The 21,870-nt window shown below is 33.5% G+C and overlaps 3 protein-coding genes and 7 non-coding genes across 12 annotated transcripts; 3 read left to right on the forward strand and 7 right to left on the reverse strand.

Annotated features, from left to right (window-relative positions):
- Positions 1 to 2,242: 2,242 nt before the first annotated feature.
- On the forward strand, positions 2,243 to 3,446 carry LOC143590751 (mitochondrial pyruvate carrier 1-like). 2 transcript variants are annotated; one of them, XM_077071137.1, is made up of 4 exons: positions 2,243 to 2,338; positions 2,417 to 2,471; positions 3,054 to 3,189; positions 3,271 to 3,446. In XM_077071137.1, the coding sequence occupies exons 1-4, from the start codon at positions 2,246 to 2,248 to the stop codon at positions 3,308 to 3,310; spliced, it is 324 nt and encodes a 107-aa protein (XP_076927252.1). In that variant the 5' UTR covers positions 2,243 to 2,245; the 3' UTR covers positions 3,311 to 3,446. The 2 variants fall into 2 exon arrangements, with proteins under 2 accessions (XP_076927252.1, XP_076927253.1); XM_077071138.1 differs by lacking the exon at positions 3,271 to 3,446 and having other exon boundaries at positions 3,054 to 3,193.
- Positions 3,447 to 5,692: 2,246 nt separating this feature from the next.
- On the reverse strand, positions 5,693 to 5,809 carry LOC143590755 (U5 spliceosomal RNA). Its single transcript, XR_013145532.1, has one exon. It is a non-coding gene; the product is annotated as a U5 spliceosomal RNA (small nuclear RNA).
- Positions 5,810 to 6,449: 640 nt separating this feature from the next.
- LOC143590758 (U5 spliceosomal RNA) lies at positions 6,450 to 6,569 on the reverse strand. The gene has a single exon (XR_013145534.1). It is a non-coding gene; the product is annotated as a U5 spliceosomal RNA (small nuclear RNA).
- Positions 6,570 to 6,971: 402 nt separating this feature from the next.
- On the reverse strand, positions 6,972 to 7,095 carry LOC143590756 (U5 spliceosomal RNA). The gene has a single exon (XR_013145533.1). It is a non-coding gene; the product is annotated as a U5 spliceosomal RNA (small nuclear RNA).
- A 1,068-nt stretch (positions 7,096 to 8,163) lies between these two features.
- On the reverse strand, positions 8,164 to 8,284 carry LOC143590762 (U5 spliceosomal RNA). The gene has a single exon (XR_013145538.1). It is a non-coding gene; the product is annotated as a U5 spliceosomal RNA (small nuclear RNA).
- A 961-nt stretch (positions 8,285 to 9,245) lies between these two features.
- LOC143590759 (U5 spliceosomal RNA) lies at positions 9,246 to 9,364 on the reverse strand. Its single transcript, XR_013145535.1, has one exon. It is a non-coding gene; the product is annotated as a U5 spliceosomal RNA (small nuclear RNA).
- Positions 9,365 to 10,261: 897 nt separating this feature from the next.
- Positions 10,262 to 10,380, reverse strand: LOC143590760 (U5 spliceosomal RNA). The gene has a single exon (XR_013145536.1). It is a non-coding gene; the product is annotated as a U5 spliceosomal RNA (small nuclear RNA).
- A 487-nt stretch (positions 10,381 to 10,867) lies between these two features.
- Positions 10,868 to 10,985, reverse strand: LOC143590765 (U5 spliceosomal RNA). The gene has a single exon (XR_013145541.1). It is a non-coding gene; the product is annotated as a U5 spliceosomal RNA (small nuclear RNA).
- A 3,580-nt stretch (positions 10,986 to 14,565) lies between these two features.
- Positions 14,566 to 15,948, forward strand: LOC143590752 (mitochondrial pyruvate carrier 1-like). 2 transcript variants are annotated; one of them, XM_077071139.1, is made up of 4 exons: positions 14,566 to 14,671; positions 15,359 to 15,413; positions 15,490 to 15,625; positions 15,754 to 15,948. In XM_077071139.1, exons 1-4 carry the CDS (start codon positions 14,579 to 14,581, stop codon positions 15,782 to 15,784), a joined length of 315 nt encoding a protein of 104 aa, XP_076927254.1. In that variant the 5' UTR covers positions 14,566 to 14,578; the 3' UTR covers positions 15,785 to 15,948. The 2 variants fall into 2 exon arrangements, with proteins under 2 accessions (XP_076927254.1, XP_076927255.1); XM_077071140.1 differs by lacking the exon at positions 15,754 to 15,948 and having other exon boundaries at positions 15,490 to 15,629.
- A 950-nt stretch (positions 15,949 to 16,898) lies between these two features.
- LOC143590750 (4-coumarate--CoA ligase-like 9) lies at positions 16,899 to 20,249 on the forward strand. The gene is made up of 5 exons (XM_077071136.1): positions 16,899 to 17,972; positions 19,090 to 19,279; positions 19,639 to 19,784; positions 19,878 to 19,945; positions 20,129 to 20,249. The coding sequence occupies exons 1-5, from the start codon at positions 16,932 to 16,934 to the stop codon at positions 20,247 to 20,249; spliced, it is 1,566 nt and encodes a 521-aa protein (XP_076927251.1). The 5' UTR covers positions 16,899 to 16,931.
- Positions 20,250 to 21,870: the final 1,621 nt, after the last annotated feature.

Raw genomic sequence — 21,870 nt, forward strand, 5'->3', positions numbered from 1 at the left:
ATGCATCTGGATGTACTCATTACTCGATGGCTGATTATTTAGATATATTCGGTTTTGGTTCGGTTTTCGGTTTGGGTTTGGGTTTGGTTCGGTTTTGTCATTTTAGCTTGAGAATTTCGCCCGCCCCCAAAATAATGAATTTGGCCTGAATCGTTTTGTTTATAAATAACTAACTAGACGGGTGCCCGCGCGATGCAGCGGGTGTTTGAACCTGTTAATCACGTAACAAATATAAGTGTTTTTGGTTCGGTTAAAACCTTGAAATCGTTTAAACCGGTCATTGGTTTGACTTCTTTTTTCTTTTTCTTTTTTTACTTTCGGTTTGTTGGTCGGTTTCAAAATTTTTCAAAACGTAGTGAACGGTTGGTTCGTGGTTTATACCGGCAACCGGCCATATGAAACCAGACCAGACTGTAATTGTTGAATGCATTTTAATGTTTTTTATGATTAATTATTAGATATTTTTTGTAATATATATTAGATATAGTTAAAATTTAATTGAACATAATCTTTTTATTACAAATAACTTGGCTATACAACTTCAAACTAACCTAATTGCAGTATGATTCATTTTGTGATCTTTGTTGTTATTATTTCACGTCTTAAATCTTCCATTAATATTTACCATTTACGTGGCTAAAAAAAATCATTATTTATAATCCTCTCAAGTATCATATTATGTTGGTGTTTAGTTAAAATTGATGGTACATTTAAATTAATAATTATTTTAAACTAAATTTATTATTAAAGTTTAAACTGTGAAACCAAATTGGAACCAGGCCGTTGGTAACGATTCGGTTTCAACTTTTAATGGTTGGGTTTGGTTTTGGACGACAAAAAATCAGTATTAACGGTTGGGCTCACAAGTTTAACTTAAAAACCATCAAAACCGACACTGAACACCCCTAAGTAACATATTAATTTATTTTAAAATCAAAAAAATTATATAACAATATCATATCCAAATTAAAGAGAATAAAATGCTCGTTTTTATGGTGTATTTTTTTATAAAAATATTAACGTTTGAAAAGGTTATAGTCGTTTAAAAAGCATGGGTGGGAAGTTAGTTTACAACTTAAATTGAAAACATAATATGGTTAAAGATGAGGGACCAAACTTGTAAGTTGAATAGATTGTGCTTAAAAGACAAGTTTACCCTTACTAACACATGTACCTCATGCTTTAAGTGTTGTAAATTACTTAAAAATGGGTGTCTTAATTTGCCCTTGTTTGGTGTATTATATATAAATAACTAATAATTTGAGTTGTTATAAATTTTTTTTTACGTTTTTATTAATTTCTTAACAATTACTTAAAATAAGAAATGAAAATTTATAACAAAAAAAACATACAACCTTATTTATCTTTCGTTTATTCAGTTTTTAGATTGTTTTTTTCGATTTCATGCACACCCCTAAATTGAAGTTTCTGGTTGATATTATCTGAACTTAGGCCTCTAAACGAACCAAACATTCAGTGAACTGTTTGTGAACCGTTCGGTGGAAAGTTCGTTTGTTTAATAAATGAACAAAAAATTTGTGTTCGTTTAATTAAACGATATGAACATGAACACATGTTTCGTTCGTTCATTTATGTTCGTAAACGTTCGTTTATGTTTGTAAACGTTCATTTATGTTCGTTTATTTATGGTCATTTATGTCCGTTTATTTATGTCCGTTTACGTATTAATATAAAATAATTAAATATTATCTTGAAGGGTCAAACATGTTAAGTTATGTTCGTGAATTGTTCGTTTAGAATTTAAACAAACGAACATAAACGAACACGAACATGTTATTTTTTTAAATAAACGAACACTAACACAAAATATGTGTTCGATTAAGTGTTCATGCTCGTTTAAAGTTAAATGAACGGACACGAACATGCCCTTGTTTGTGTTCGTCCGGTTCGTTTACAGGCCTATCTGAACTAATATTATTTTTTTTAAGTTGTCAATTGCTTGTCATTTCAAATAAAAGGATCCAATTACAATAAAGAGGCAGGTAAGCGGGCAACAAGCTGCGCCGCCACCCCCTATTAAATATGTAACAACGATTAGTTCAGGATTATTGCTGATTAACACATAAGTTACAGATTTGATCCTTTCAACAATATGCATTCTTTCTTGCTTTATTATGTTCATGCGGTTGCTTTGATCTTCATAATCCCCCCCAAATCTTATGTCGTATGTGACTTAATTGTCGTAATTGCAGACGCGTATAGTTTACTGCAATTTCGCTCACACATGGCGTTCTTCAAGACATTCATAAACAGTCCTGTTGGACCCAAGGCTACTCATTTCTGGGGTCCTGTGGCCAATTGGGGATTCGTTGCAGCGGTATGTTTTTCCATTATTCTTTTAAGTATCATTAGTGCTTATATTTAGAAGTTATGATTATTTGCTAAAATATGGCAGGCGATGGCGGACATTTTGAAACCTCCAGAAATGTTATCTGGCAACATGACTGGAGGTTAGTGATAGCATATATGCGTGTTTAAATACAAGTATTAATAGCGAGCAAGATTATTATTATTATTATTATTATTATTATTATTATTATTATTATTATTATTATTATTATTATTATTAGTGTTGTAAAAATCGCTAGTCGGTAGTCAGGCGGTGTGGTGGGGACTAGCAATTATTCGGGATTAATTGGATCGAACTTTAATGTATATTTTGCAGTTTCATATATAATGCAAATATGTTTATATTTAATTTTCAGTTTTATACATACAAAAACATATTTTGGCCGGAAATTGGCTGAAATCTCGATGGAAACCGCTAGTTTTTGCTCGAATCTTGTCAGAAACCGCTGATTTTGGTCAGAATCTCGTCGGGAACCTCCAGATTTGACCGTTGACCGATAAATTAGCCGACTAGCCCAAAGTAATCAGTGAAGTGAGGACTAGCGATTAATCTAGGATTAATCGGTGCCTAGTCGGGATTTTTGCAACACTGATTATTATTATTATTATTATTATTATTATTATTATTATTATTACTATTATTATTATTATTATTATTCACAAACCATAACTTTTGGATGCAGTGATGTGTTTATATTCGGCTCTATGCATGAGATTTGCGTGGATGGTGCGGCCTCGTAACTATCTACTTCTTGTATGCCATGCTTCGAATGAAACGGTTCAACTTTATCAACTGTCGCGTTGGGCAAAAGGTCAAGGGTAAGCTATACATTAGTCAACTCATTGATGCTCGCATTGCATAGACCGCGCTTACCATTGTTTTTTTTTTCTTCCTGAAAGGTACTTGCAGCTGAAGGAAGATAAGCCACCCTCAACTTGATTTGTGGTTGTTTTTCCTCATTTACTGAGGTTCTTTATGGTAGTTGTTTAAGGTATACTGTAGTCTGTAAATCTAAATGTTATTGTATATTGATTCATGAAGTATACAGATTCACTTATTATCTTTTATGCTTTAGTTTTACCTTCATTTCAGGCTGTTCTGTTTATTTAGCAAATTAAATTGAATTATCCGACTATCAATACAATACAAAATTACATGTTTGAAAATTCTTTATTAATCAAGATCTGGATGATTTGATATATAACTAAACTAGGTTAGGAACCCGTGTATTACATGGGTTGAAAAATGAAAACGGTATAATTGATAAATCTTTAAATACATTATATGATTAAAACTACCTATTACATATAAGTTGCACGTTTTATATATATACAAATAAATTGCTACAGTTTTACCGAAAAATTAACAAACCATACGTTATATAGCAACAAAGTATAATCATATACAATTTTTTTTATTTGAATTAATTGCTAGTTTTCCTAACCATTGATTAGGCCATCTAATGTCCAATTATTGTTTCTACTATTACCTGCAATTCACAACAAAAAATAACCAAACCAACGATGATTTAATACCCAACACGTATCTCATTCATTAAGTTTGATTTGTACATTCATAATCAATCAATAGATCGAAAGAGAGAGAAAAAATAGGAAAGAAAGATTGGCTAAATTCATTTCAGCTCGATTTCAAAATAATAAGGCTTGTGTATTTATATGTGACACCCATATTGCTAATCAAAATACTGGACAAGAAGTGTTCCGGTTCCAACCGGTCCATACAAAATTAGTCACTTTGACCTTCTACCCAACCCGTTTATGTTTTTGATCTTGTAAATAAGGTTTTTTGTACAAAATAACCTAGAATAATCTGACCAATTGGTTTCTACCCAACTCGCTAATGTTTCTGATCATGTTTTTATCATGGTAACATCCAAATTTGTCATTGACAATGGGGATCTATTGCACGCAACTTGGAACAAAATATAAACCAAGAGTCAATATACTTTAGGTTTGTGAGAAGAGTAATAAGTCATTTGGGTAATCATAATCAATAAAATGGGTGGTGCAATGAACATGATTTTATAATATGAATCAAACTCCTTAGTTGTATAAGGCTAGACAAGGAATAGATGGGATAATAATAAGACTAAATAAGGAATGTTTTAAATCTTAATTCAATTTTAGTTTTAAATTAATAAATTTAATTAAAAATTATATGTTAATACATGAGAGTGCCACTTGGCAAACTATTAGGCCAACTAAGAGGTTTGTGGTCCAACCTACATTTTTGTTTATTATAATAGTAGATGTTTTATTAAACAGTATATACTTAGTCTACCAACTGCCCAACTGGTATATTTCATCATCATCGTACTCAGTATATCCCACCAATAACAAAGCTATGGTAGGGTCTGAGGAAGGTAAGATGTAGACAACCTTACCTCTACACTTTAGGAATAGAGAGGCTGCTTCCGGTGAGACCCCCCCCCCCCCCCCCCGGCTCGATAGTAGTTTTGCATCAAGCCTTGGACATAAGGCACATAACACTTAACCAGTGGGACACCGCCGATTGGTGCATGTACCCCTGTCTTTCGGTTATCAACGTCACCACATGATGCCCGATAAAACCTTCCGCCACTTATAATGTTATTTTCACGAGATTAGTAAAATAACGTCAAAATTAGTGCAATTTCACTTTTGCCCACCCGAGGGTTCACACATGTATGCATTATATGCACGCACCACAAGCAATGCGATCCCAACTGGTATATTTAATTATATTAAACTGCGCATCCAATCTATCTATTGATGTGTTATGTGACAATAGAGTTAGACAAAGAAAGGTAGTGTTTGTTTATGCACAAAAAAGTCCGCAGTTTTGGTTTCTAGCCGTTCGTATTTATTAGATCGCTTAGTTGTTTTCTTAACCGTGCAAATCTAATCCTGCAAATAACTTATGGGACTTCGCATTGTAGCTTACGTTGAGCATGTGTCCTTCATTAAAACCTTTGCTAGGTGGGGTCCTTGTTTACAACTATGCTACGCACTTACAAAAGTTAAATCGATTAGTTGTTCGCAAGTTGATACTGATTCTAATTTATACAATGTTTTCGATAAAATACATATTCAAATATTCCCTTGAACCCATAATGATATAATGGTTTATTTTCAAGTAACATAATATATGAACTAGACTAAAACATACCAGTATTGTTTGAATAAAATTTAACAGTTCAGTTAATAAATTAACCATCCTACTAACAAAACTAGACTAAAACTGCAATCAACATAGATTAAACATTTAAATGTAATAATAATAATAATATAAAAAACTTTTATTATAACTATTGTTGGTTGGAGCCTTTCAAAAGAAAGAACTCTTAAAAAATTGGAGTATGCTATTATAAACAACGAGCACACGGTATTATTTAGTAAAAGGCGAAAGAATAGTTCGCTATGTGCTCATTGCATGGCTGGTTGCCTTTCTCATTCGCAGCTGGGCTGCTGATATACACATATTATAACTTTCTAATTTCTTTCGACAGCCAATGTGGGACAAAAAACCGCAGCTTCAACTAACTCGTCTTCTTTTCCTAGTAACTTTCTTGCTTTTTATAATTTAAGATACTTGAATGAATTGAGTACCATTTTTCTGTAATGAGTCTAGTGGTCACTTAACTAAATCAAACCCAACTATTCTTCATTGATTTAGTGTCGTTATTAAAAAAAAAGATAATGTTTAATAATATGACTCTTGTTTTCTAAAATCTAAACTAACAACATGTAAATCTTGTATATGAGCTGGCTTTGATGTGTTAAAATTAGTATTGCTTTATGATCATGAATTCATTTGTGATGTCTTGTGATATTTTATTAATTTAATAATGTTTTCTAATAACTTTATATTGCATCATAAATATGTATTTCAGAGCTCTCTTTGAAAGCCACCTCCATTCTCCTATCCTACTTTCGCTGTTGGTGAAACTTAATTGGGTATGATTGATTGAATAACTTTTAGTCACTCTAGAGCATGTGTTTAAAGTTTTGACTCAGGGAGCAGAGTGCACAAGGACTGAAGTTTAAAGGTTGAAAAGTTTGAACTTAGTTTCGTTGGAGTCCTTTCAAAAAGGAAGGAGCTCTCCAAAAATAAGCGTATGCTACTTTAGCCCAACAAACACACGGTATTCTTTAGTAAAAAGCAAAAGATTAGTTTGCTTTGTGCTCATTGCATAGCTGCATGCTTTAACCAGTTTGCAGCTGGGGTGCTTATATACTTGCTCACTTACTTTCCAGTTCCTGTAACCAGCCGATGTGGGACAAACCCAGCTGACTTGTGTACATGTATTTTTTTTACTTCAGTTTTAAATTCAAGTTTATTATTTTGTTTAATCCTGTTGCTATAATCTTTTATCCTTATCTTTGTTAATTATTAATAATGACAGGATGAAAGAACTCCAAACCTATGTATATATACCCTTAATCATGGCATGTTAGAAGATTAGTAATCTAGGAGAACTCAAAATACGGTGTCCGTATCAATGTAAAATATTCACTTTTGCTTATATTCTCTGATTTATCACGAGTCTAGTGGTCAGTTTATCGAATCAAAGCTTTATCACAAGTCTAGTGGTCACTTTATCAAAACATTCACTCTTGCTTATATATATTTCATCGAAGAAGTACTTCACTAGAGCAACAAGCACACGGTATTCTTTAGTAAAAGGCGAAAGAATAGTTCGCTTTGTGCTCATTGCATAGCTGCGTGCTTTATATAATTGCAGCTGGGCTGCTAATATACTCACTTCCACGTTTTCAAATTCGTCTTGTAAGTGATGTGGGACAAACGCAGCTTCTTTTTCACCCTTTCTACATTTCCTATCAAGTGTCCTGTTTCTTATAGTGCCGACTTGTGTTTTTACTTTAGTTTTAAATTCAAGTTTATTATTTTGTTTAATCTTGTTACTATAATGTTTTAATCCTTAATTTTCATCATCATCATCATACTCAGTATATCCCACCAATAGCAAAGCTTGTTAACTACTAATAATGACAGAATGAAAGAACCCCAAACCTACAGATAAACCCTTAATGATGACATGTGTCCAAAAGATTAATATCCACGATTTTGCTTATATTTCCGGCTTCAAACACGAGTCTAGTAGTCACGTAGTCGAATAAAAGTCGTCTGGTATTAATTTATCAAAAATAAATATCGTCTAAAATAAGTTGGGAAGTTCTTTAATTTTCTTTATTGAAAGTCACATAAGTGTAAGTTACTCAGCATGATAATATCAATGCTCCACCTATAACACCCCAACCAACAGAAGCTAAAGGTAATCCAAAGAGCTAAAATTAATTCCGGTAGTTTATTGCTTTGTAGAAGTGTGCTCCAAGCCTCCAAATGGTTGAAAATACACTTTTTCTCTTTAATCTTTCTGTTTTTGTAATTGGGAAATATTTGTATCAATACACTGTAAAAATGAAACTAGAAAATAGCTAAATACAAATCGCGCACACAACATCAAGTTAGAGATAACATGTTAAATCATGTACAACTTATTGCATGTAGTCTGTTTGTACTTTGTGTAACGGATTCGTAAAAAACCCAAATTGAAATTCACAAAGAAGTTCATGTTCCCTGAATGAATACTAGATTAAATTATGAGCAACCAGGCGCTAGCTCACATTCACAACACAATTTCTTGTTAGCCTAACAGATACAAGACTTCATCATACATTTGTTTACTCAAAAAAACCTTTACATGTCGTTTAACTACACTACTAAAGGACACATTACTAGAGTCAAGATTTAAACTGTTCTTTGTTGGAGTCCTTTCAAAAAGAAAGAAGCTCTCCAAAAATAGGCGTATGCTATTTTAGTGCAACAAGCACACGGTATTCTTTAGTAAAAGGCGAAAGAATAGTTCACTTTGTGCTCATTGCATAGCTGCATGCTTTTATGCGTTTGCAGCTGGGATGCTTATATACTCACTTCATCACTTTCAAACTAATTTTACCAGCCGATGTGGGACAAACCTGGTTCTCACTTGTATTTAGGGGGTGTTTGGGATTCCTTACTTTACCTCCTTATAACTTTTCATTAAGTTAAACTTTTCATCTCACAATATAACCAATCCCAAACACGTTATTACTTTTCGAAAAGTTTATATGTTATAAGTTGTTGAAAATAAGCAATCCCAAACACCCCCTTAGTTTTAAACTTTTATCTATTAAGGATTTAAGGCTTTAAAATCAAGTTTATTATTTTGTTTAGTTTGGTTGTTATAGTCTTACAATCCTTAATTTGTAGTTTAAAATATAACGCGATGAAAGAGCTCAAAACTCAAAAGCTGCATATACCCTTCATGATGACGTGCTAAGAAGATTAGCGAAATTGGAGAACATATCGACAATTTATCAAATATAGTGTAGCAATGTAAAAAATCCACTCTTGCTTAATCGAATCAAATCCGTTTGGTACTCACTGGTTTAATATGATCAAATAATGTTTTTAAGGTGAGATGAAAGTTCTTTGAAAATATTGATTCATGAAGAATACAGATTCACACATTATCATTTATGTTATTGTCTCATTTCCATTTCATGTTCCAGAGTTTAGTTAGCACATTAAATTGCCCCTTCCCTTGTAGTATTTTTCATTCTGATAAGACAAATAATTTTTCTTTCAAATGGAAAAACCGAACCTTACGCATCAATACACATTTTCAAATACTCTCTTAAACACAAAAAAAAAATACCGTGTGCAGCATAGTTTCCCAGTTAAGTTGATGGTTACTGTTCAACATAGTTTCCCAGTTAACTTGAAAAAAAATGTTAGATTTTAAGTTACATTTAGTCTAATGAAAGGAAACAAAACTGTTTGTTAAAAATTAAGATTTTGTTTTGTTTGAGTCTTTTCTAAAAAAGGAACTCTCTAGAAATAGGCGTATGCTATTTAGGAGCAACGAGCACACGATATTCTTTAATAAAAGGCAAAAAAATAGTTTGCTCTGTGCTCATTGCATAGCCACATGCCTTTCTCATTTACAAAGATCCTCCATTTTCACCTCTTTTAACCAGCCTATGCTGGACAAAGTGACAAACCCGTCTTCCTCCTCCTTCACTCAAGATATAGCGACTCATATCAATGTAAATGTCTAGTGGTCACTTATTCGAATCAAATACATCTGGTATTCATCGGTATTATTTTGTCAATAATAAATGTCTTTGAAGATAAAGTTGGAAAATTCTTTGAAAGTTGACTCTTAACCAGTTTATTATTTTGTTTAGTTTGGTTGTTATAGTCTTACAATCCTTAATTTGTAGTTTAAAATATAACGCGATGAAAGAGCTCAAAACTCAAAAGCTGCATATACCCTTCATGATGACGTGCTAAGAAGATTAGCGAAATTGGAGAACATATCGACAATTTATCAAATATAGTGTAGCAATGTAAAAAATCCACTCTTGCTTAATCGAATCAAATCCGTTTGGTACTCACTGGTTTAATATGATCAAATAATGTTTTTAAGGTGAGATGAAAGTTCTTTGAAAATATTGATTCATGAAGAATACAGATTCACACATTATCATTTATGTTATTGTCTCATTTCCATTTCATGTTCCAGAGTTTAGTTAGCACATTAAATTGCCCCTTCCCTTGTAGTATTTTTCATTCTGATAAGACAAATAATTTTTCTTTCAAATGGAAAAACCGAACCTTACGCATCAATACACATTTTCAAATACTCTCTTAAACACAAAAAAAAAATACCGTGTGCAGCATAGTTTCCCAGTTAAGTTGATGGTTACTGTTCAACATAGTTTCCCAGTTAACTTGAAAAAAAATGTTAGATTTTAAGTTACATTTAGTCTAATGAAAGGAAACAAAACTGTTTGTTAAAAATTAAGATTTTGTTTTGTTTGAGTCTTTTCTAAAAAAGGAACTCTCTAGAAATAGGCGTATGCTATTTAGGAGCAACGAGCACACGATATTCTTTAATAAAAGGCAAAAAAATAGTTTGCTCTGTGCTCATTGCATAGCCACATGCCTTTCTCATTTACAAAGATCCTCCATTTTCACCTCTTTTAACCAGCCTATGCTGGACAAAGTGACAAACCCGTCTTCCTCCTCCTTCACTCAAGATATAGCGACTCATATCAATGTAAATGTCTAGTGGTCACTTATTCGAATCAAATACATCTGGTATTCATCGGTATTATTTTGTCAATAATAAATGTCTTTGAAGATAAAGTTGGAAAATTCTTTGAAAGTTGACTCTTAACTAGAGAATTTTTTTTTGTGAATTTAAACTAATGGTTGCACTAAACATTACATGTTAGGACTTAGGACAAATATTTCATTGGCACCAACATGACAAAGATGTGTATCATACTACTGATACATGTTTACATATAGAATTGTTTTCTTGACACAGTTTCCTTAATCTTCTTTACTGAGTCTAGTGGTCACTTAAGCGAATCAAATACATTTCTGCAATAAATTGCAGTGAAAAATATTTTATAATTGAATAGCTTAAGATTTTGTTGGACTCTTCAAAAATAGGCGTATGCTATTTTAGCGCAACGAGCACACGGTATTCTTTAGTAAAAGGCGAAAGAATAGTTCGCTTTGTGCTCACTGCATAGCTGCATACCTTTAAACAATTGCAGTTGGGCTGCTTATATACACTTTCAAACTCATATAACCACCGATGTGGGATAAACCTAGTATCTTGTCTCTCAATTTTGACTTGTGTTTTACTTTATTGAAGCTTTAAATTCAGGTTTATAGGTTTATAATTTTATTTAGTTTTGTTGTTAATTGTTATAACCTTAGCCCATGTTATGCTCTTTTCATGTTTGAGCGTTAACTGACTAATTGTCATCTTTTTCTGTCTATATGGTGTAAGTAGTAGTCAGCTAACTTTTGAATCGGTTCGTTCCAACATAAACTAACTACGTCGAGTTAAGCCTTATATATTTTTGACTCGTTTGGCGTTTGCAACCCATCTCAATGTAATTAATTAACATGTGCATGTGTGTGTTTATTTCGTAATACCAGAGAATTAATGTTAAAATAATTTAGTCTTATCCAAAAACCAAAACCTTAGTGGATAACCTTAAATACACACAAGCAAAACAGATGACTATCAAGACCATTAGATCCATTTAATTAACTTTACCTTCAAGATAACATGAGTCTATAATCTTTATTTAGATTTAATTAAAGTTAACCCGCATTAAATTAACTAATTATTTTGAGCACGAGTTATATCAAGAGAAGAAAGTATTTTAAACCAAAATCAAATGACACGAAATTTTATAAAATACGTGATTTGATATTAATTAAATTATTAAAAACTGTACACCTTGATGAAATTTGTAGGTAAATATATAATATCTGGTAATGATTTATAATATGTGAAATAGTAAATTTGATTTGTAGTTAATTTAAGTAACATTTTACATTAGCAGCATAACATGAACTTTCGGTTAGAGTCCAATATAATTTAAACAATACAAACAAGCGTACCTAATAAATTCTACTTATAGCTTTAAGCTTTTTCTCTTAACCTAAAAAGCTTAAAGTTACTCGAACCAAATAAGTCTTTTCAATAAATATGAGTTTTTTATTAAAAACTTGTAGCTTAAAGCTCCTAAAACCTCTTTATCAAACATATCCATCAAAGGATCAGTAAATCCCCTACCTCTTAGTTCTGCAATAGTTTTAAAATTATGATATATTTCAATTTAATATTGTTTTCATTGATTTATCCTAATATAACTACAATCCAAATTACTTTTTGTCTTTATTACCCATCTTAATTCCTACATCACGGTTTTTTTAAACAAATTATTTGTTAAGAGTTATCTAGATGATTTATTTATATAACTAAATATATTTTATTAAAAAACAGATATTTAATCTACCCAATTGATATAATTTATTGTATTAGTTAACAATTTATCCAATTATCCGTGTATTGAATGATAATGGAGTCGGAAAAAGAAAGGTGATATTAATTTTATATACAAACGTGCTCAATTTTTGTTTCCTAGCCTTTCGTATTTGGTAGGCTGCTTACTCACATAGTGATCATCTCTAAAAAAGGAGTTTTGATATGATCTTAAGTAGAGAATATGATGTAGAGGAAGAGATATTTTTCTTAGTACAAGGATAAGTGAGATAATGGGAGTCAAAGAATGAGGGATGATGTTTTTTAGATTAGTGGCACACGAGTAGTGGCGGATTAAAGATTTTTCACTAATGGGGTACGTATTTTTGGTCGGTCGTGACCTATCAAATATAAAACAAGAGATTTACCACAATACCACTGTTTCAGAATTATTTTGATAGTACATGTTTCATATATTCATTCTTATGGAGTATCTGAAAAATTTAACATACTGACTCTAAGATTTTTTAAAATTATTGGTATCCCGGATCCCTACCCACTAAATATGGGTCCGCCCATGCACAGATGTGTGTTTGAAGTTTGAACCCATAATTTTGTTAAAATCATCACAACCAATCAGCCATCTTTTTTATATAAGAGTTATTGCCGAAAATATATCATATCACCCGATTTTAAATAGAAAAGGTATATACAAATACATTCTTACAGGTTTTGTGTGACACCGGTACCTAAAACGTAGGTTTCCTCTGCTTAAAAGATATTACGGATTTTTAGAGGTCTGACATGTTTCTCTTAACTTTTATTTTAATGAGTGAGTGTGTGAAAGTGACAACAGATTAGGGCATGGTTGAGGTGGCAAGCTGATAACGGAGGGAACATAGTCTCACCCACGCGGTACCAGCCAAAGGTGATGTTTAATCGGGCTGTGTAAACCAAAGGTGATGCTGAAATGTGATTATTGTTGCCCTCTCCAACGACTAGTTCGGTTTCATGCATGATATATTCCTAGCTGATCGTTTCAATTTCAAATCGGTTGATTTCTTTTTGTTGTTTACATTGATAAAGATAATTATATTTCTTACCTAAAAGTATTTAAAGAACTAATATTTGGTGTAACATACCTACAACTAATGTACTAAATAAATTTACAATAGCTGTTTGCTTAACATTATAATCTAATTATTTTATCATAAAAAACTTTGGTTGGCTATAAGAACTGATGTAGACATCTAGACTTGGTTCTTTATATAACACCATTTTCATATGAATCAAAACTGTCGTATGCAAGTTAAAGAAATGTGAGAAATTAAATCCTCCAACTAATAAACTATAATTGCCATCGTTGCATAATATTACTGGACTTGGAATATCCGACCCAACTCGTCTTTCATTATTTCTTTCTGCAACTTGATCTTCAACAAAAGGTTAGAATTTATAATTCTCCGTTACACCATTTATCACTCCTTCATGAGTTCATGATTCATGCTTATTTATCTACATATTATTATGTTAAACAGCCATAGTTAGACATCAACGTGCAACTTGAAACTATTATAAGTCAACGGAGCTTGAACTTGCAGGAATTAGTTATCATTCTACTCCGTATATTGTTTTAAATTTTAATGGTTGTTCGATCACTTGAAGATTGGACTGGGATCGCTAAATTTGCATTAGGTATATTGGTTTTTATTAATCTTAATCATCGCCTTTTGGTCGCTGTCGGTCCCAACTAATAAATTGGCTGCTGATGGCCCCAACTTTAAAAGTATTTGTTCCCAACGGTCCGCGACTAACAGAATTCTAACGTCGTTAGTTACAGGTCGCCGGAAAAACGTTCTTGGCTGGAAAACACACATTTTTTTCCGGAAAACTTAACATTTTTGTCTCAAACATCTTTGTAACTTTGTGTCAGAACCTTTTTTTTAGTAAAAGCTCCAATTATTGAGGTCGCGAAACCCTAGAACCATCGTCGAAAACGGTTGGTGGTGCTCAAGTGGTGTTGGTTGATTGGTGGTGAGTCAATTGGTGGTGGTCGTGGTGTTGGGGTGGTGTTTTTTGGAAGAAAATGTGACTTTTCCGACCAAATACGTTTTTTCCAGCGACCTACAACTAACGGTGTTAGGATTCCGTTAGTTGCGCACCGTTGGGAACAAATACGTTAAAAGTTGAAACAATCAGCAGCCAACTCATTAGTTGAGACCGACAACGACCAAAAAGAGATAGTTAAGACTAATAAAATCCAACGTACCTTGGCATTATTAGGATAACATATTTGTTTTCAAGATTAATTATGATTTTTTTAATTTATCATTACAGGATCATTAATGGCGTTCTTCAAGGCCATCCTCAACAGCCCTGTTGGTCCAAAGACTACTCATTTCTGGGGTCCTGTATCCAACTTGGGATTCTTTATGGCGGTATTTTCTTTAAACATTTATTTCTTGTTAGATAGCGATAAGAACACGTATTGGTAATCTATGTCACATATTGTAACACCGTGTCACATATGCTGTCTAGTATCTGTTCACCATCTGTTATTTTGTCAAAAGTTACCCGTTGGGATTCTTATATACATTTTCTTTTGCTATTTTAGCTTTTATATAAATTTATTATCTTACAAAAGTTGAATAAAACTAGTTTTTGTGAATTAGTATCTTATTTTATTACCATAATTGAAAATAATAATAAAATATTTACGGGCATGATTGGAGTGTATATATTTTGGGTATTTGGGTCGGGTATCACATAATACCAATTGCCCATCGGGTTCAGGTAATTCAGTTGACATCTTTATTTGCTAGAGTTGTCAAAGGTGGTTCTTTTAGCATGAATTGCCTTGACGTACACATATTTATCTGTTTATTTTCAAAATATATAAAAAGTATGCATTAAACATGGTCACATATTTTTATTACGATAAAAACTTGAATTTATGTGTAAGACAACTTAGAGATCGCGGTTTATTTATAAAGATTAGTGACTTTCAATCCGCATAGAACATTAATAAAACAAATAGACTACTTATGTCATTATGATATTAAAATACCCAGTCACCAGACGGGTGAAAAACTAGTTTGTAAATAGTTGGTGTTACTATGTGGCAGGGGGTGGCGGACATGAAGAAACCACCCGAGATGTTATCCGGCAACATGACTGGAGGTTGTTAATGACATTATTAATAACTAATAGTTATAACTTACAAACCTGAATCAAACTAACATTTGGATGCATGCAGTGTTGTGTGTTTACTCGGCGTTGTTCATGAGGTTTGCATGGATGGTGCGACCCCGAAACTATATGCTTCTTGGAAGCCATGCTTTAAATGAATCGGTTCAACTCTATCAACTTTCACGTTGGGCGAAAGGAAAAGGGTAAGCTAAAGCAATACTAGATCGGGTTGTGATACTAATTGCATAACCGTTATAATGTTTTTAGTAACTGTCTTCGATCGATTCTCACATTACACAAATAACTTATAACTTTGGTTTTCTTTCTAAAGGTACTTGCCACAAAAGGAAGAAAAGACATAATCAACAACTTCACTTCATATGTTTATTTACTCCGGATATTTGGTGGCTATTTCAATTTCATCAATTTCAGTGTACCTTTAACAATTAACGTGTTTATCATTTATCAAAATAAGATTTGGTCATAATGTGTTTGATCTTTTAATACTAGTATTAATCAACTAAGGTTGCAATTGGTACTTTCGCGGCTAATGCTAATACAACTTCATCTAAAATTAATCGCCTTAACCTTTTAGTCTCGAATTTTGATTGGAACTCATTTCGATATTACCATTGGTTAATTTGCATCAATAATTGATGGTTAAAGAACCCTTTTGTTTAAAACTCCATTGTAGGTCAAATTTGATCAAACTTTTTGATTTTGGCTATGTGATCATGATTACTGAATTATAATGTTTTATAGAACTAATTTTTGATATTTCTACACATTAGGCACTATATATCTTGTAAATTCTTGAATTAGGATTTTAGGTCATAATTCATAAAAAAGCCCAAAACTCATCTTTGACCACAATATGCATATTTGAAATCAATAACTCTATTGGTTTTTAATCATCCTTAGTGATGGTTGTAAGCTATAAGATAAGCAATATACATGAATTTAACCTAAGATTAAGTAAATTACCAAACCGAGTAGTTCTAAACACTTTAAATTGCTAATAAACCCCTCAAGATCATAATCGAATTTGAATATCCGAATAAATTGAAACGAAAGATTCCAATTTTGATATCTTGAACATGGATTCGAATTCGAATTACATTCGGTTGATTTGATTTGAATTCTAAGTTCAAGACCAATTCGAATTTCAAGCTCGATTCAAATACTAAACACCCTTAAATTTGTTGCTTTCTTGGTACTTTTGTTTTGCTATCAATGGAATTGTTTTATTGTTTGTTTTCAACTTTTCTCAGCAACTTGCTGATGTTATTATCTTTTAATATTTTATTTAATATATATTGTGGTTAAAAAAGGTTTGTTTATTAATAAAACGGCCGTCCAAAACAAGAAAGACTACCTAAACGCCAATTACAAGTTTCCTTTCCTAATATTAAATTAAAAGATTATCTGTTACATATATAAAAATAACACTCTAATGGACTTATTATCCTGTTTTCAGTTTTTACATATCTGGAGATTGCACCATCATCCATGGCAAATTCAAGCTCTGTAGATCCCAGAAATGGATTCTGTTCAGCCACCAAAACCTTTCACAGCCTCCGCCCACCGGCGCCTCTCCCGCCACCGTCACAACCACTCTCCATCACCGAGTACACACTCTCACTCCTCCAATCCAACGGTGCATTCTCGTATTCTACTGATTTCCTCATCGACTCCGCCACTGGCAACCGTCTCTCCTACGTGGAATTCATCCGCCAAGTCCACTCTCTATCCGCATCACTCGTCAATAAATTTCATCTACACACCAAAAACCAAGTAGCATTAATAATATCTCCAACCTCCATCCACATTCCAGTAATATATTTCTCGCTTTTATACCTTGGTGTCACCATCTCACCTGTTAATCCGGTTTCCACTAAATCCGAGCTAACGGACTTAATCCGTCTTAGTAATCCCGTCATCGCGTTTGCTACTTCCCCAGTAGCGGATAAACTTCCATCCTCATTACCTCTAACAACAATAACAATCGACTCTCCGGAGTTTCACTCCATGTTACATAATTCAACACCTAATTACACTCATGTAAAAGTCGATCAGTCCAACACTGCGGGTATTTTATACTCCTCTGGTACAACCGGAAGAATCAAGGGTGTGGAGTTAACTCACCGCAACTTCATCGCTATAACATCCGCTTCATATCATAACAAATTCACGAAAGACGAGAACACCCCTGAGCTTGAGCCTGAGCCCGAGCCTCAAACTGTTTCGTTGTTTCCAATACCATTATTTCACGTTTTTGGAATGTTTATGCTGATCAGGGTAGCATCACTCGGCCAGACGCTGGTTCTCATGGAGAGATTTGATTTCAATAACATGTTGAAAGCGGTTGAGAGATATAAGGTTACGTACATGCCGGTATCACCCCCGCTCATGGTGGCGATGTCGAAATCCGACCTTGTTCCCAAATATGACCTCAGGTCGCTGGTAATGGTCGGGTGTGGCGGCGGTCCGCTAGGAAAAGAGATGGCCAAGGGCTTCAAGGTCAGGTTTCCACATGTGGATATTGTCCAGGTATGTCTTGTGTAGGTGTTACTTATCAATCAATGTGCTAAAAAATATGTATTTTCTGTCACACTTGTGTTTAAAATTTTCTTAATTTGACCAAGTCAAGAAAATAAACCAATTATGTGCTTACAAGTTACACCTTGATAGTTGACACAACACTCTCCTTTTAATTCTGTAAATTAATAAACTTTTCCATATATCTGTTTTATATATACAGGTTAAATAAATATAATGTTATATGCTATACTAAAAAAGTTTGTCATTATAAAGTTGAATAAACTTGTATATTACCTAGATTGAATAAAATATAATGTAATTTGTTAATGACCTTTAGAAGGAGGGGTTGATCTCTTGTTATAACCTTTATTACTATTATTATTATTATTATTTTTATTTTTATTTTCTAAGAATTATTATTATTATTATTATTATTTGCTTAATTTACCTTGGTTTTGTTTTAGTTTATCTAAAATGAAATGCTACTTGAAACTTACTAATATCATTTGGTTTGATTTATTATTTATATACTGCTATTTTTCCTATTTTATATCATTTTATTTACTTATTTATTTATACTTTTTTACTACTCACTTTCGAGTTGAGGGGTCTCATCGAAAACAACTTTTCTATCCTTAGGGATAGAGGTCAGGTCTGCATACATCTCACCCTTTCTAAACTATACTGATAGCTTAGGCTATTTGTGGGATATACTGGATACGGTTGTTGTTGTAATTTGTTAGCGTTTCTAGTTAAGATATGCCTTTAAAGAATAAACTTTGACGTGACAATTATTAATTTTATTAAGTTAATTATAAAATATGATGTGATCTGATAGCATTTCTAGTCAAAATATCACGCCTTGTGAACGGGATGCATAATATCTAAAGCTTCAAATTTTGAGCTTGCAGTGACATTCAAGACACATTTTAATATTGTTAATAGCCTATTTCCCAAATGAATTAAACAAAAAACTAATCATTAATGAAGTAACTTTTGTGTTCATCCATAACTATTCATTGAATAATACCCAAGATCTTTAGATTATTATGTCTGATAATTTTCAGAGATCACTTGTTTAAATTACGGTGAATGACTCTCTTTTATTTTTTTAAATGACTTACAGGGGTTCGGTCTGACAGAGACTGCAGGAGGGGTTACAGGAATGAGGAGTCCGGACGAGTGTGAACACTATGGGTCTGCGGGCCGTTTATCGTGTAACATGGAGGCTAAAATAGCTAATCCTGAAACCGGTGAGGCTTTATCTCCTATGCAACAAGGAGAACTATGGCTAAGAGGGCCCACGGTAATGAAAGGTGATACATCTTCTACTTATAGTTTTCAAGGGGGTGTTTGAGATTGCTTATTGAAACTGTTTGATTTTAATGTATATGCAATTTCAATAAGCAACTTCAAACTCTGTACTGGTAATAGCTTATTTCACTTACGTCGCAATTACATAAGTCTATTTTTGTGTAGAAAAATCTGGTTTTTGTTTTTCTTGTGTAATGATTATATAACAGCCAAAACGTTTTAAAAAGTTAGAAAATTTGATAAACAAAAATGAATATAATGTTAACAGATAGAAAGATAGTTTTATTAACTTATTATGTACTTGTTTGATGATTTGAAAAATGAATTTATTTTATATTTGATCTTTGGAGTCGAATAACAGGTTATGTTGGAGATAAGGAAGCAAATGCTGCAACTATGGATTCCGAAGGATGGTTAAAGACAGGAGATCTCTGTTATTTTGATTATGATGGTTTCCTTTTTATTGTCGACCGATTAAAAGAATTAATCAAATATAAGGCTTATCAGGTAATGATCTTGCATGCACATTTTATTGTTTCATAGCATCTTTGAGGTTACAAATGTCATTTGTGTCTGAAAATCACAATGAAAACATTGTAGGTCCCACCAGCTGAGTTAGAGCGCTACCTTCAATCAATCCCAGAAGTTGTAGATGTTGCTGTGATTCCGTAAGTTAACATGGGCCGAGTCAGGTCGGGCTGGTTTACAAAAACCTTAAAAAATATATGAACATACACAACTCCCGGACTTACATTAGCATGATAACTGTGGCTTTACTTGTAGAAATTAATATAAAGTCCTCGGATTTTTTTCCAAAAAATAAGATATGAAAAAAATCTTTATTTTTTCAGATATCCTGATGAAGAAGTTGGACAGATTCCGATGGCGTATGTGGTGAGAAAACCCGGAAGCAAAATCAGTGAGGGCCAAATTATGGAGATAATTGCAAAACAGGCATGCATCTATACATGATCTTATTTAATTACTTGCTTGATAATTTTGTAACTGAAGAAACACGGATCCGTTCCCCGGGTATGGGTCCTGGATCCAATGAGTCCACAGGGTACAATACGATAATTACTACCACGATATGAGTAAGGCTTCCTAAAGTCCAATGACCGGAACCTGCAAAACAAACACCGTGAGTCTCGTTACAGGAAGGACAAGAGGGGGGGTCTTCCTGTAACCACCCTCCGGTGTGAGAATCAGTATCGTTCGTAATGAAGAAAGTATTTAAGTACACAGACTAAGTGTAGTCAGAATATAGGTGAGTGAATGAATACCTCATACCATTTAACAAGGTATTTATAGCCGAAGGATGAAGGAAGATGATTGGGGCAGCTGTCCTCTTCTAGAAGATCTCTGATAACCGTCTGGACACGTGTCCTCTTGTGATAGGTTGAGCTATACGTCTCATGTGCATGAGTATAACAACCTGGACACGTGTCATCAAATGATAGGACGGATCGCACCCTGGCCATGTGCGCGGTTATAACAACTTGGCCAGGTGTCCTTTATTCATTGGTTAGTATGTCACGTATTCCCCAAGTTAGAATCGTAAACCTTCTTCTAGAGAGTACTTGAGTGATGACAGTTGTCCTACTGGCATTGCCTTCCGGTTGTTTAGGCGGACAGATGTCTTGTCCTGCGGATGAATTTTGAGGATGCCAGGATGCTTCCGCGTGTGTTGTGAGGACGTTCTTCCTCACTCGTGACATGCGGGTGATCCATGTGTTCCGCGGGTGACTTATAAGAAGGTTATTTGTGACCCGCTGGTGGTACTTAAGGGTATTTGGGTCTTTTTGGTACCCTACCTCTACAAGTCCCCCCAGTCCAGTGTTTATTCCGTGTGAAGTCTTTATGCGGGTGAAATTCTGGACTTAATGTATGTTGGGGATTTTTGCTGTTCGGAAGCTAGGTAGAAAATATCTTCTGTTGTATGGATAATCATGAAAAAAGACAAGTTGACCACTCGCAGGCGCGTGAACAGATGATGGGACGTTTTTGACGACTGTCACTGTACCCGATTGTGCAGTTTTTTCTCTTTTTCGAATTTCCCGCGTGATATTTTTCTCTCTCTACTGTTCATATCTCATCGCATTAATTGCGATGAGTATAAATAGGGAGAGGCTCCTTCCTTTTGAATTTTTATCGCTCTTTTCGTCTGATTATCTTCTTAATTCTTTCTGAACTTTTCATATATCTTCCTTTCAATCCATTATAATGTCGAACATACAGACTGAAGTTGATGAGATAGAAATTGCATGGGACTACTCAGAGTATGAGAAATTACTGCAAACGTATGGTATTCCACCCGAGTGGGAACCAGAGTTCACTTCTATTGGATCTATAGCCAGTTTCCCACCGCATGGGAAAATGGCTGTGTATGCTAACTATTTTGTTCATGGAAATTTCCGCTTACCCATAACGAAATTTTTTGAGAGGTTTTTAACCGCCTATGGGATCCATTTATCCCAACTGCATCCCCGTGCTATGATGCGAATTCGTCATTATGAATTTGTATGTATAGCACGGGACATGGTACCTCATATTGATCGATTTCCGGTTTTTTATCGTCATACCAACCGGAACG

The sequence above is a fragment of the Bidens hawaiensis genome, unplaced genomic scaffold (assembly GCF_021521415.1).
Source record: "Bidens hawaiensis isolate Kalapana, Puna unplaced genomic scaffold, B.hawaiensis_p1.1 tig00038986_1, whole genome shotgun sequence".
NCBI lineage: Eukaryota > Viridiplantae > Streptophyta > Magnoliopsida > Asterales > Asteraceae > Bidens > Bidens hawaiensis.